Here is a 12,532-nt window from a genome sequence, read left to right as displayed (position 1 = left end):
GCATCAGTAGTTTTATTTTATTTTTATTAAAACACTTAAACTGTTTGGAATCCTTAGCAATAACAATGAATGAATAAGCAGTTTTCTAATTAAGTATACCTATATTATCATTTTATTATTGTCCATATGGTAGAAGTCTACATTGTTGCTGTCAGTGATTCCTGGAGAAGTTTGGTACAATAAGAAGAATAATGCTTATTTTTTTATAAAAACTAAAAATGTAAGTAATTCCTAAAAATACATGTTTTCTCTGTACTATACTGGGAACCATAGTTTTGGAGTTTTATACAGAGACGCACAAAAACAATCTTATGGATGTGCTGCAGTGAACGTAAACACGTTTTCTGGACTTTTTATTTATTTATTTATTTATTTATATTATCAGTTTGCTGAAACCTTTTTAGATTTATACATAATTTCAGAGAGCCGTAACTTTGGGCTGTGAATAATATGTAAACCCCACGTTAAAACCCCGCAAACACTCGTGGCCGTCCTAACGGAGAGAATGATAGTTTACGTGGAGCACTTGAACGCAGCACAGGTCCTCCTCAGTTCATGCCGTGGCTCTTAATCCTCTTTGGCAGTTGGAGAGAGCTGGCCCAAGTGGAAGCTGGGCACGGTTAATTACCACTGTTTAACGTGAAGAACATCAATGTTTCTCATGGCGCGTGCACATATAGGACCAAACGGCGCGGCTCTAAAACAACTCCTCCGGTTAAGTTGAAGTTTGTGGAAAAGAACCGCAGGGCAGCTGTGAGAAATGGCTGCAGTTTCCTCTGAGTTCCAGTCCGACTGAGGATGGAAAGGTGCGTTCGCTTAGCTCCGCACTCGCTCGCTCTGGTGCTGTCGCGGGTCGGCCGAGAGGCCAAGAAGGACTCCGCATCCCCGCCTGCGGCGCAGCGCGCACAGCCGCAGCATCACAGCGGGTACGAGGTGTTTGCGAGCTTCAAAGCCGCCAACATGCGGCACTTCTGGAACGAGGCGCTGGTGCACGCGCTCGCGGAGGTCTTCTTCCTCGGCTGGATGGAGGAACAGGTGCTGCTGGTCCGAGGGAGGGAGGCGCACCTGGAGATTCTCAGGAACGTCTGGACGAGGAGGACACTGGAACCTCCACGGGGCTTTGACATCAAGTGCGTGGGTGAGTAACATGTGCCACGGCCACACACACACAACAGTTTCATGAATGGATGATGAGGTCACACAACTTTGATTTTTAGAGTCAAAACATTTCATTCTGTCATTCATCGATCTAATTAAAAATAACATTATTTAGGTCCGAAAATGTTAACTTTTAACAACAAATAAATAACAGTAGATTCTGCTATTAAAGACCCACACTGATGAGCATTGTGTTTTTTGGAGTTTATAAAATGTTATTGTAGCATGTTTCTCGAGGACATAGATAAAAGAACTTAACATTAAAACGGTGTTTCAGACAATTTTTTTATCGAAATTGTTTTGAATCAGGAGCAGACGAAAAATGGAAAAAGCTTGTAGCTCTGATGTACAAGTTACCATGGCAACCTGCAAGCTCCCTGCTCCGCTCCATTCTGATGCATCCACTTGCAGACAAATAGATCCATGTTTGTCTTTGTTTTCCCCCTGTGCGAGCTGGCATCTGGCTCCAAACTGTACAGCTGGATAGCTCCAACATTGCTCGCCATTTTTGTTGCACCGGTAATGTGAGGTAATGGGTTGTGAGGGGGGTGCATATGGAGAGAAATTAGACTCAGTCGGATTTGTGCGTGCGTAATTCTTGATTTGTGCGTAAATTAGGATTTGTGTATGCATATTCTTGAGATAGTGTAAACAGATGGATGATGGGAAATTAGGATGGGGTTGGCAACATTCCCACCCACAACCCAGAGACCATTTTCTGATGAACTACTGCCGCTCTGCAGAAACTATGTCCTGGAAAATCTAAGAGCAGCACAATCATAATTAAATGACCACTGGGAACGCTTCTACAAAAAAAATTAAAGGACGTAGGTCTTAAGTCCTGGAACTGACATTTAGGGATTTGATGCTTCTTCCCAGGTTTAAATTATTATTTATTTTTAATTTCCAGTTTAAAAAAAAAAGGTTCTCTGGTTTTTAAATAGTCTGCAGCTGTAAGTTTTAGCCAGGATTGTGTTTCTTTTTATATGATAGTTGTGACTTCATGAGTCAAGTAGGTTTGCCGGCGGGTTGTTAGAAAACCAGTCACAGCTAGTCTGTGAGAGAGGAAACCTTCAGCATCATCTCACCTCAGAGCCCCCAGATGCTTCATGTCCTTTAGGCTTCAAGAGTTCAGGGCAGAGGCCGGCTTCTGCAGATGAATGTTCCCACACTCTGCTTCCTTTTTCTTTTTTTTGGAGGTCATAACTTATGGATGGGTTGAGACAGGTTGGGGCTTCTCTGGGATGTGTGGACCTGTCTAATCATGCTGCCTTCACAAACCTCTTTGAGTGTGCAACATGTATGTGTTTTTAATGCTCTGTTTAGATCACCAGGTCTATCAGCATCAAACAGCAGCAGCAGCAGCAGGGAAAGTTCAGGATGTATTATGTGAAAAGTTGGGAGTCAGTAAGAACATTTTTATTCTGCAGTTTCAACTTTAAAAAAAAAAAGTATTTTTTGTTCTTTTGGTATTTTCTAAATCCTTAAAAACTACCGACTGAAAACTAACAAAAGAGTTATGACAATGATCCGGATTGCTTTATCTGGTCATGTTTTTTGTTTGGCACCACTACACCAACAAAACCACTTTTACTGAAGAAGCAAAACTGTTATGAAACCATTGTGAGCTCTATCTATGGCAGGAAATGCTGCAGACACAGTCAGCTGAAAACAGTCGTACATTTAACAGTTAAAGAGCTCAATTTTTGTTTGAAGTGTTTTGTGTTAAAGTGAATGGGGGTGGGGGCATGTGTGGGCCTAAATCTTTACAAATCCTCTTTACACACGTTCAGTTACATGCATGAGAAGTGGCACGTGGCTGCAGCCATTCAGAGGTTAAAATATGCCAAAGTTTATTGGAACATTTATTTTAAGGAAGTATTTCTTTTGTGTTTTTGTCACCTTTCTTTTCTTTAACTGATGAAGCTATTTTCTAAAATCAAGCAGTCCTACAACCTTATATTCTCAAATTTGCAGCCTTAAAAAAAAAAAAAAACCTCACACTTTAAATTCATAACTATATTCTCGGAGTGTTTGTTGGTCTGACTGACCCCAACCGGTCACAAAAGGTGCCCATACTAATAATAGAATACTTCTTATTCAACTATCGTCAAATAAAGCTCTGTTAAATTGGATAACATAAACCTTAAGTTTTTTTTTTTATAATAAATGTCACCGTTTTGAGTTTGGTGAACTTTTCAATGACAGAGTGATGGTGTGTGTGCTTTATAGTGTAAATTAAGCTGCGATTATTTTTGTGAAAGTTTGCAGAAATGAAGGCTGTGTTGCAGGAAAATGTTTCATGGGAATGACACAGAAGTAAGCACTGATAATGGAGTGTGGAATGTTTATTTTTGCTAATAACTCATTAACCTTTAAGTGGTCAGAACCAACAGAGTACTCATTTAAATAAAAATGAAATGTAGGATTTGAAAGAAAAAACATTGTCCCTAAATTAACATAAAAATCAAGTCAAGACTGGAAATTAACAAGATTTAATTGGATCATTGAATAATATTACATTCCTTTTTGCACTTATCTATTTTGCCTGATTAATGAATTGAGTTCCAGTATGAAGACACAAATATATATATATATATGTATATATACTTTTTGACTCTGACACATCAATTTCTGCAATACTTTAACAACAATGACCTACAAATAAGCATTATAAAATTGTCATCAAATAGCTGCAGCTTTCTTTCTTTGTCTGTTATTGTACGGTTAAGTGTGGCCACCATTCCAACAGAGTTTAGTCAACATTTTACCAGAGGTAACCATTAACTAGTTGTAAGTGCTTCATCACCCAGAGGCACAATTTTGCTCCATGCCATGTATGTTGCAAAACCGTGTTATTTAAAACTTTTCAGAGAAAAAAACAGGCATTTAAACCTTTGGAAAACTTTATGCAAACATTTTTCCATTCAGAAAAATGTTCAACTATTATGGTTTGGTTGAACGAATGAAGGTAATCTGTGTGCTGGTAGAAATGCCTTTGTTTCAAACAATTCATGAAACACTCTTAAGAACTACAAGCTGGATTAAAACATTTAGACAAAAGTTGTAAGTTCTGAACTGCGTTGACATTTTTTTTAAATACATACCTCGATCAGATTAGCCAGGGTCTAACAATAGCCTGGGAGGAGTGTGTTCTCCCTATAGGAAGGAAAAGTGCTGCATTTGCTCAGGAAAAGCTCGACCCTGCTGTATTTCTGTGTTGTGCCACAGGTCTCCAGTGGAAGGAAAGGGAGGGTCTCCATGGAGAATTGAGGGAAATGTCTGATACAGTTAAATTTGTTGCCATATAGTGAAACGAAAGGTCAGGGTCCGGAATGTCACCTGTCTGTTGGAGCAGGAGAAGGGGCTTTAAAAAGAGTAAATTCATCATTAGAGGGCAGAAAGGACTAAACAAAGTCTGTAAGTTAGATGGTCAGAGAGAAACAAACCACATTCTAGGGCTTCTTTGACCAGTGTTTTTTAGGATTTATTTCATGCAAACTTATTTCAGTAGCTTAAAGTTTATTGACATTTAAAATGTTGCAAAATTCACTTTAGTTCCTAAAAAATCCAAACTGGATTGATCTAAAATATACACAAAAAGGAAAACTCTGTCAAACTATAACATGCTGTTAAAAAAACTGTAAACATGCTGTGGGTATTTAAGCTACACTTAGCAAAAAGTTTCAGACTTTAATTTTTTAATTATTAAGTATACTTGATTTTAAGTATATGTATTAGTATAAAAGCATACTACTATAGACCATGTATTTGTAGTGTAGGAAGTACTGACTGAACACATCCTAAAACTAAATGAGAATATTTTTAATTTTCAGTATATAGATATTTTTAAAAAGTCACCTTCAATGATATTGCCTCACATTTATATATTTCAGTATAGACTAAGCATACTTGTAGTACACTTAAACTACTTTTTGCTAAGTACAATAAAATTTTATGCTGATTTGCTGTGACATAATGGAGTTGCAATGGAGGGGAATAAAATTATGAAGAAAAAATTGATGTTAGCAAAACGTGTTTGCAGATGGATCCAACTTTAACCATTGAACCTAAAAACAATAATAACCAACAAGTGAACGCACACTGACACACCCAAACAATGCACAAGTTTAAGATGATTATAAAAAACAAGTTTGGATCTTGGCAGATGTTTCCCACATATAATCTCTAGCCAATTTTAGCTTCTAAATTATTTAGAGACTTTCAGCAAACAAACTCAGTAAAGTATTTCAGTGTGTAGCACCCATTCACAAGCTGGAGCCTTTTTGAATGATTTTTCACTACACAGTGTAGCTTGTAAAACAACCGTTTTCACTGCAACATCTCAACTTCCCCTTTAAAAGACATTTTAAAAAGCCTTTGTGACCCACAGGATCTGCATCCTTCAGGCCTTTTTCTGATCGACCAAAACCCAAGAGGAGCCACAAAGCGGCACATTAGAGAAAAACACAGCTTTGTATGTTACTGCTATGATGTTAATAAAGGAACTATTGTCTGTTGTGTGAATAAAATATTAAAATATGAAGAAAAACTGTTTTTTTCCCCTAAATATAATATTGTGTTTTATTTTTGACAAAGGCACAAATGACTTCATTTTACAATCAGCGACACCTTGTGCCACACAGGAACATCCCGCTGCAGCAAACGTACTCAGAGGAAAGATTTTGAAAAAAAGGAAGCCAAAAATTGCATTTTCACCCTTTTTCCCTGATTATAACCTAAACATAAATATGACTGTATGGATTATGATTTAATATAAAACATATTTTAAAATAAACACAACAACTGCAAGTATGTAGCATAAGAGAAAGTGTGTTAAACTTATTCTAATAAGACCTTACAGAATATTTTTGACATTGTTTCTGCTTAATATTTGACATTTGTGCATTCTGTAGGATTGTAAAAAAAAAAAAACTTGCACAGTTGATCTTACTGTTATAAATAAGCAATCCTTATTTTTTCAATTACACTGAACAAAAATTTAAATGCAACACTTTTGTTTTTGCTACCATGAGATGACCTCAAAGATCTGAAATTGTGGCCGGTTTAAGGCACACCTGTGCTATAATCACGCTGTCTAATCGGCATCTTGATATGGCGCACCTGTGAGGTGGGATGGATTATCTCAGCAAAAGGAGAAGTGCTCACCATCACAGATTTGTGAACAATATTTGAGAGTGCAGAAAATGTTTCAAATATTTGAGTTCACCTCATAAAACATGGGAGCGAAAACAAAAGTGATGCTTTTTCATTTTTGTTCAGGTTATGTTAAATTTATCTTCTTTCACCCAGAGGGCTGCTAGAAGCTATGACCTAAACACTAGCAATAGAAGAAGTTGGGAGGCAGATGCTCAAACTCTTTTGTGTCGTTCTTCCCAACGTCTTTATACAATAGTTGATCGGGGGGTAAATGTAACTCAAAGTTTGGTTGGTCATACCAACCAACCAAACAACATTGTGATAAGTACAGAGAAGGACCTGTTAGTTTGCTCAGAAGAGTCAAAAAATAATCCATATTTACAGAGAAAATGCCTTTTTGCTGTTCAGCACTGTGCTCAAATAAACTCATCCATGAAGAGAGATGGCAGTCGGCCTCAATTCTCCCCGTTTCACTGCACTTTCCAGTATTTGCTGTCTAAGTTGGACACCTATGCAGACCAAGATAAGTGATCAGTTGACAAAAACCATGTTAAACAGTTTCAGTATTAAATGTGAGTAATTCGCCTTGTCGTAAATTAAAAAATAAATGTAAAAACAGCAACTCCCATGAGTCCTTGCTGCTTTATGACATTATCAAGCTGCTTGTGCTATCTTTACTTTTCAAGAATGTGTTTATTTGGTTTGATCCTATCTTATCTCTTTTTGGAATGCAGTACATGTAACTACCTTAACACCTTCACCTGGGAACATGGATGGACACCCCCTCATCTCTTCATCCCACCTTTATGATGACTCTGCAAACAAGCAGGATTTCAGCTATTTTTGTCTAAATGGCGCACATGGTTCACGGCCTCTTAGGGGGAGGCGAAGGGGTTCGTGACTCTTTTGTGCTTGTTCTGGAAGTAGAGTTGTTTTGCAAGGACACATCTACATGCTTTTGCGTTTTGTTACCACTTGGTGGCAGTCTTGGAAATACTGTTGTGCAGGATTAAGATGCTGCTTGGAGTTGGTCCTTCAGAAAATACCTAAGTCATTCTGGTTAAAAAAATTATAATTTTATTTTATTTATTAACTGAAAACTTGTAATGCAAGACAAGAATGTTCAGTCTAGACTCTTTCTCTGATCTACAGCTTGTTGGTTTTTTCGGGGGGTTTTCATCCTGTACATATTTTTCCCAGTAATTCACTGTGGTTGTACACTTTCCATTTAAGTTTTCAGAAGTCACTCTGTACTGCTTGAATGGTCAGAGTTCTTCACTCTTAAGTATAAGTTGATAAACTCCCAAAAGTTGCTTCGTTACAGGATATTAGTTTTTAAACATTGGTGATTCAATGAAAATCACCAGATAACTTAACTTTGTTATTCAACGATTGTCAGTTTTGGGTTAAAATTAACCAACACTAAAAAAAAAACATTTTTGTTTTAAATTGTGATCTATCTCACACTCTATCAGACTTCAGAAATAAAATGGAAAACAAAAGTTTATTTAAAAAAATGTCAAGGGAATTTTTTTTGAATAACTTTAAATGTATTTATCTTATTTTAACTATTAATTAATACTAATACTTAAAGAGGTTTGATGTGATTTTATTAAAACATCTCTTTTTTTAACCATAAATGGAATTAAAGAACACAAATAAATGAATAGGCCTCCTCTGGAATAACTTTTTGCCTAGTCTTAAGTGTGATCATCAGTATGTTAATGTCACACAGTGAGCGGAGGAGGACTTCAGGATGGTGGTTTCATCATTTTTCTGTTTATGGAACAGGCTAATGGTCACAGTGGATGTGCTGCCCGTCGTCTTTCTATTTTGAGTAACTGGCTCTTTAAGGGAACAGCACTTAAAAGGTAACAGCTATGAGATCATCCGCTTGCGTTGTCATAGCAACAAAGGCTGTTGCAGCAATACTGAGAAATAAAATGGCTGGCGTGGTGTCTCTCTGCCCCCCCTCCTTCCCTCCCTCCACTCTTTCTTTTTGGTATCAGTGAACTGGAGCAGATTGGTTGTGACATCGTCCTCCCTCCGCTCATGCTCCATCCTGCCCTCTCACTTTGCTCCTTATTTTGTCCCTTCCAACCGTCCATTCACACTCCACACATGTGGGCCAGCAGGAGTTTGTTGGGAGTTCTCTCTCTCTTTTTTTCTGTGTGAGAACTCTGAGCATTTTTTTAATGGAATAAAGATATAGGAATCACGGAATCAAGAGCCTTGAAATTAATTGTTGGGTTTGATGATGATCATAATAAAACAAAAAATACAAGAAATAGTCAAAAAGGAATGAAAATAAGTAACAGCCTAATAAATTCTATGCCCCAGACCAAATTTATTTAACACACCCGTTATTTATCATAGTCCTGTTCCCTCTCTAATGAGTACTGTTAAGTTTCAGATACCCATATAGATACGTATAATAAAATATATGTAAACATTCCATTTAAATCTTATTCTCCAACACAATAAGTGCACCCCCGCACGATTTAAATTTATGAACATTTAAAGATGTGTTACAGTTAATTTATTTTATGTATATGCACATATCTATCAATAATAGGGATGTAATGATTCATTTAACAACAGTTTGATTCATATAATAATTTGTGGTTGCCGATCTGATTCATAATCCATATTTCTTCAATTTGAATGATCCGATTCACTGACCTAAAATCAATCCAGTTCATGTTTAGCCAAAACTTCAACCAGTGTGACTCAGAGATGAATAACTGTAGTGAACAGTACAGGTCAAGTTTTCCAGATTCCTTGTATTTCTTGCAACAGAATCAAGTGTAAATAAAAAAAAAATGTACAAGGAAACAAGTAAACAAGAATTAATGGCAAATCCATTCACATTTTAGTTTCATAAAGTTCAACCTACAGAAAAATAATCCAAAGGGAACATTATTAGAACATTCTACTTCACTGCATGGTCACATGTCTTTGCTAAATTCAAAGTGTTTCCACACATTGGACTGGAATGATGGACTGATCAGTTTTTGCTGTCATCACATGTGTGTTGTCTGCTGTGATGCACTTGATTATTTTTACGTTTTAGTAAAATAAACCTACCATGTCTCAAATCCAAATATTTTCCAATATTAATATAATCGATTTTTTTTTCCTTTTGAAACGATTTTATGACAGTATAGGTCGATTTGATTATCAACTTGCCTCCGATGGATCGATCTGATTAGATTGTAAGAATGTCAATTAAGTCGAATAGTTGTAACACCCCTAATCAATAATCACATTTCTATATAAACCTCCTTATGTTTGGACTTTGGTTTAAGTGTAAACGTCAGCTTTGCTCCACATGGATGTACAAACTCATTACAGTCAGGTAAAGCATAAAAAGAGAAGTATAGCATTTGAAAGGGGCCCTTGTCCCTTTAAGAGTACAGGGATTAAACCATAGGATGAGAGATGGAAATGTAATGACATATCCAGAGTTTTTGCACTTTTCCCTGGACATCCTTTTTATTTTATTTTATTTGGAACTTTCTTGTGTATGTGTGTGTTTGGATCTGTTGCTATTTGCTCTCCTGCCTGCCTTATGCATGTCCTCAATCTCTCTTGCATCCTCTCCTCCCCTCCCCTCAGCCTCAATCACCCAGACACAGACGCATGCATGCTCACGCAGAATCACGCACAGCAGGCGGATGCACACACACATACTCACACACCCTTCCTGGAGGTGCTGGGAGCAGCTGCAGCATTAGCGTTGAAAGAGATTTGCCATTGAGTTTGCGTCCCCCCCTCCTCCTCCTTCTCCTCTTCCTCCTCCTCCTCCACCACCCACCTCCTCCCCCCCACGCTAACGAATGGATGCTACAGCGATCAGCTTGGGATCTTCTTCTGCTGGATTGCGGGAAACAGTGGATATCTGCTCTTGACTTGATTTTTGTATTTATTTGTTTGTTTTGTATGCTCTCCGTTTTTTTGCACTGCTGCTGTCGAAAGGACGATGGGGTCTCGCGCTTGATCGGATAGAGAGATGGAAGTGAACGTGGCGTCCCCGGTGCTCGGCATACTATTGAGGTTTCACTGCCCCTTCGGGGGGATGGAGCTCTTCTTTTTTTCTTCTTTTTTCTTTTTTCCATGAACCGGATCTTTTGTTTTATGGCCCGAGCTGTCCTGTGGTGAATTGAGCTATTGTAGAAGACCGGGCCTCTTTAGCATCAAATCTGAGACCATCCATCCATCCATCCTCCTTTCCTCCCCTCTTCTAGTTAAAAAAAGGACCAGGCAGATAACCCCCCTCCCTTCCTCCAAAAAAAAAAGGCTCCTCCGAACCCTTTTCTCACCGTCCTCCTTGCCTCCAATGCCCCATTTCCCTCATCTCTACCCCTGCCCCCCCACCTTTCTCCCGCTCCCTCCTCCCACATCAGAGTGGCTACGTAATGTGCCTCCCTACGCATGCAAATGGGGATGCTACAAATGGTGGCTGGGACTGATGTCGATGAAAGGGTGATGCCTCGCGCACTCCCCTGCGCCTCCGCCGCCACTGCCACCACCCCGGACCCGCGTGGGAGCGCCCAGCAGCCGATGACAACCGCCAACAGGGCCGACACGGTCGTTTGTAGCTCGCTCGTGGACGTCAATGAGATGCGTGAATGCGCGTGAAGGAGGTGCACACTGGTTCCTGCCATGTCTGGTGTGTGATCGCTCTAGCGGGACGTTCTCACTGATGCGGGGGAGGCACTGAGCCTGAGGTTGGTCGACCTCCCCCTTCCCCCCTCCCCCTCCCTCCCCCCCCCATCCCTTCCCCATCCCCATCCCCGCCACCTCATCCCCAGAGGCCCCCAGGGAGCGAAGGCCATCTGGTAAAGGGGTCATCATGAAGAAGACCCGCAGCAGCAATCTGCGGCGGGCATGGCCCAACTCGGAGCTGCCCGAACGCCCGCTGGAGCACAACCTCTCGCGTAGCGAGAAAGACATCCGTGCAGTGCAGAAGCAGCATCTTCCTCCACCTCCACATTTCTCTCCGTCCCCGCCAAGTTATCGTGCGCCAGGTGAGTCCGACACACCCCCTTCTTGAAGCTCCACCCTCCTCGTGCAAAACTACTCAAAAAGTCCTGTTATGATCTGCAGCCCTAAGTGACTTAGATTGTGTTGCTGTTCTGGGAGTGAGGGATTAGGTCCGGAAAAAAATATTGCAGTTGAGTTTTTGTTGTAAAACTCCCCTGTCAGTGTCACTCATGATGTGGGCACTGGGTGGGAACAAACCCCTCCAAGAATTCCTGACCTTCTTTAAATATCTTTACTCATTTATTCTTTCCCATTTCAATTTGTTTACGCTTTTTTGGTTGATAAAAAACAAAAAAAAAAGAAAGTTTAAAGACAAGGTTTTAGAATAGAGAAGCCCTTATAGGGAAATGTTGTGGCCAACACCTGTGATTGCTGAGATTACATAAGGATCTCATCTCAAAGATAAAGGAAAGTCCAACCTAACTACATTCTTTCATTATAAATCATTGTTTTTTTTTTCAGTTCTGTACTAAAATACTAAAATAAATGGTACAACATTTGATTGAAAAGCAGAAAAAGCTTGTTTTAATTATTGGGAGTCTCCACTTTTCATATACTTAGTAGAAAACAAGAAGAGCTACAAACTGCTATTGCCCAATGCAGTGATTTTTTTTGTACCTTATTTGACAGTCTAGCTCAAATAAAAAAACAGGCAACGCTGTTGTAACTGTGACCATAAAGTAATATCATGCAATAATAAATTACACAGCAAGATTTGCTGCTGCAGCCTCTGCACATTGTCTTGTAAATCTCAGATGTAGGTCAGAGGACAGGGTCATTACAGCACAGATGCTGCAGTGGTGCATTCAGGTTTTTTTTTTTTTACAACCTTCCAGCAGGACAGATGTTTGCTCTCCAAGGGGCTTGTAGCCAAGAGTTCTGGTCGTAGGATGATCTCATCACTCAGTACAGCGGACAGTAAAGCCAGCTTATGGCAGCTGAGAATTTTTTGTGCTGCAGCTCTCAATGTGGGACTTAGCGTGGGTTATATTTAGCCAAGTGTCAAATACGCTGCTCTTGAGCGATTGCTTTACATTTATTTTCCTTTCATAATGTGTTCTCATGCGCTGGGTAGCGCTCCTGCTACAAGCTGCTAATCCACGAGAAACAGCAGCAGTGAGAGGCCAAGGAAGCTCAGCGAGAAGGGGAGGAGCTGTTCCAGGCAGCA

The 12,532-nt window shown here is 39.5% G+C and overlaps 1 protein-coding gene across 2 annotated transcripts in view; it reads left to right on the top strand.

Moving 5' to 3' along the window:
- The first annotated feature begins 556 nt into the window (after positions 1 to 556).
- The window catches only part of LOC101156798 (storkhead-box protein 2), a 28,737-nt gene continuing 16,761 nt past the window's right edge, over positions 557 to 12,532 (top strand). The window contains exon 1 of one of the 2 annotated variants that reach the window (XM_011476927.3): positions 557 to 1,138. In XM_011476927.3, coding sequence (XP_011475229.1) covers positions 799 to 1,138 — 340 coding nt within the window. In that variant the 5' untranslated portion in view covers positions 557 to 798. Of the gene's footprint in view, positions 1,139 to 9,997; positions 11,349 to 12,532 lie in introns of those variants that run through there. The other variant, XM_011476930.3, reaches the window with a different exon arrangement.

The sequence above is a fragment of the Oryzias latipes genome, chromosome 1 (genome assembly GCF_002234675.1).
Source record: "Oryzias latipes chromosome 1, ASM223467v1".
Taxonomy (NCBI): Eukaryota; Metazoa; Chordata; class Actinopteri; order Beloniformes; family Adrianichthyidae; genus Oryzias; species Oryzias latipes.
Note: the sequence above shows the minus strand (reverse complement) of the source record. Positions and strands in the feature narration are given on the sequence as shown.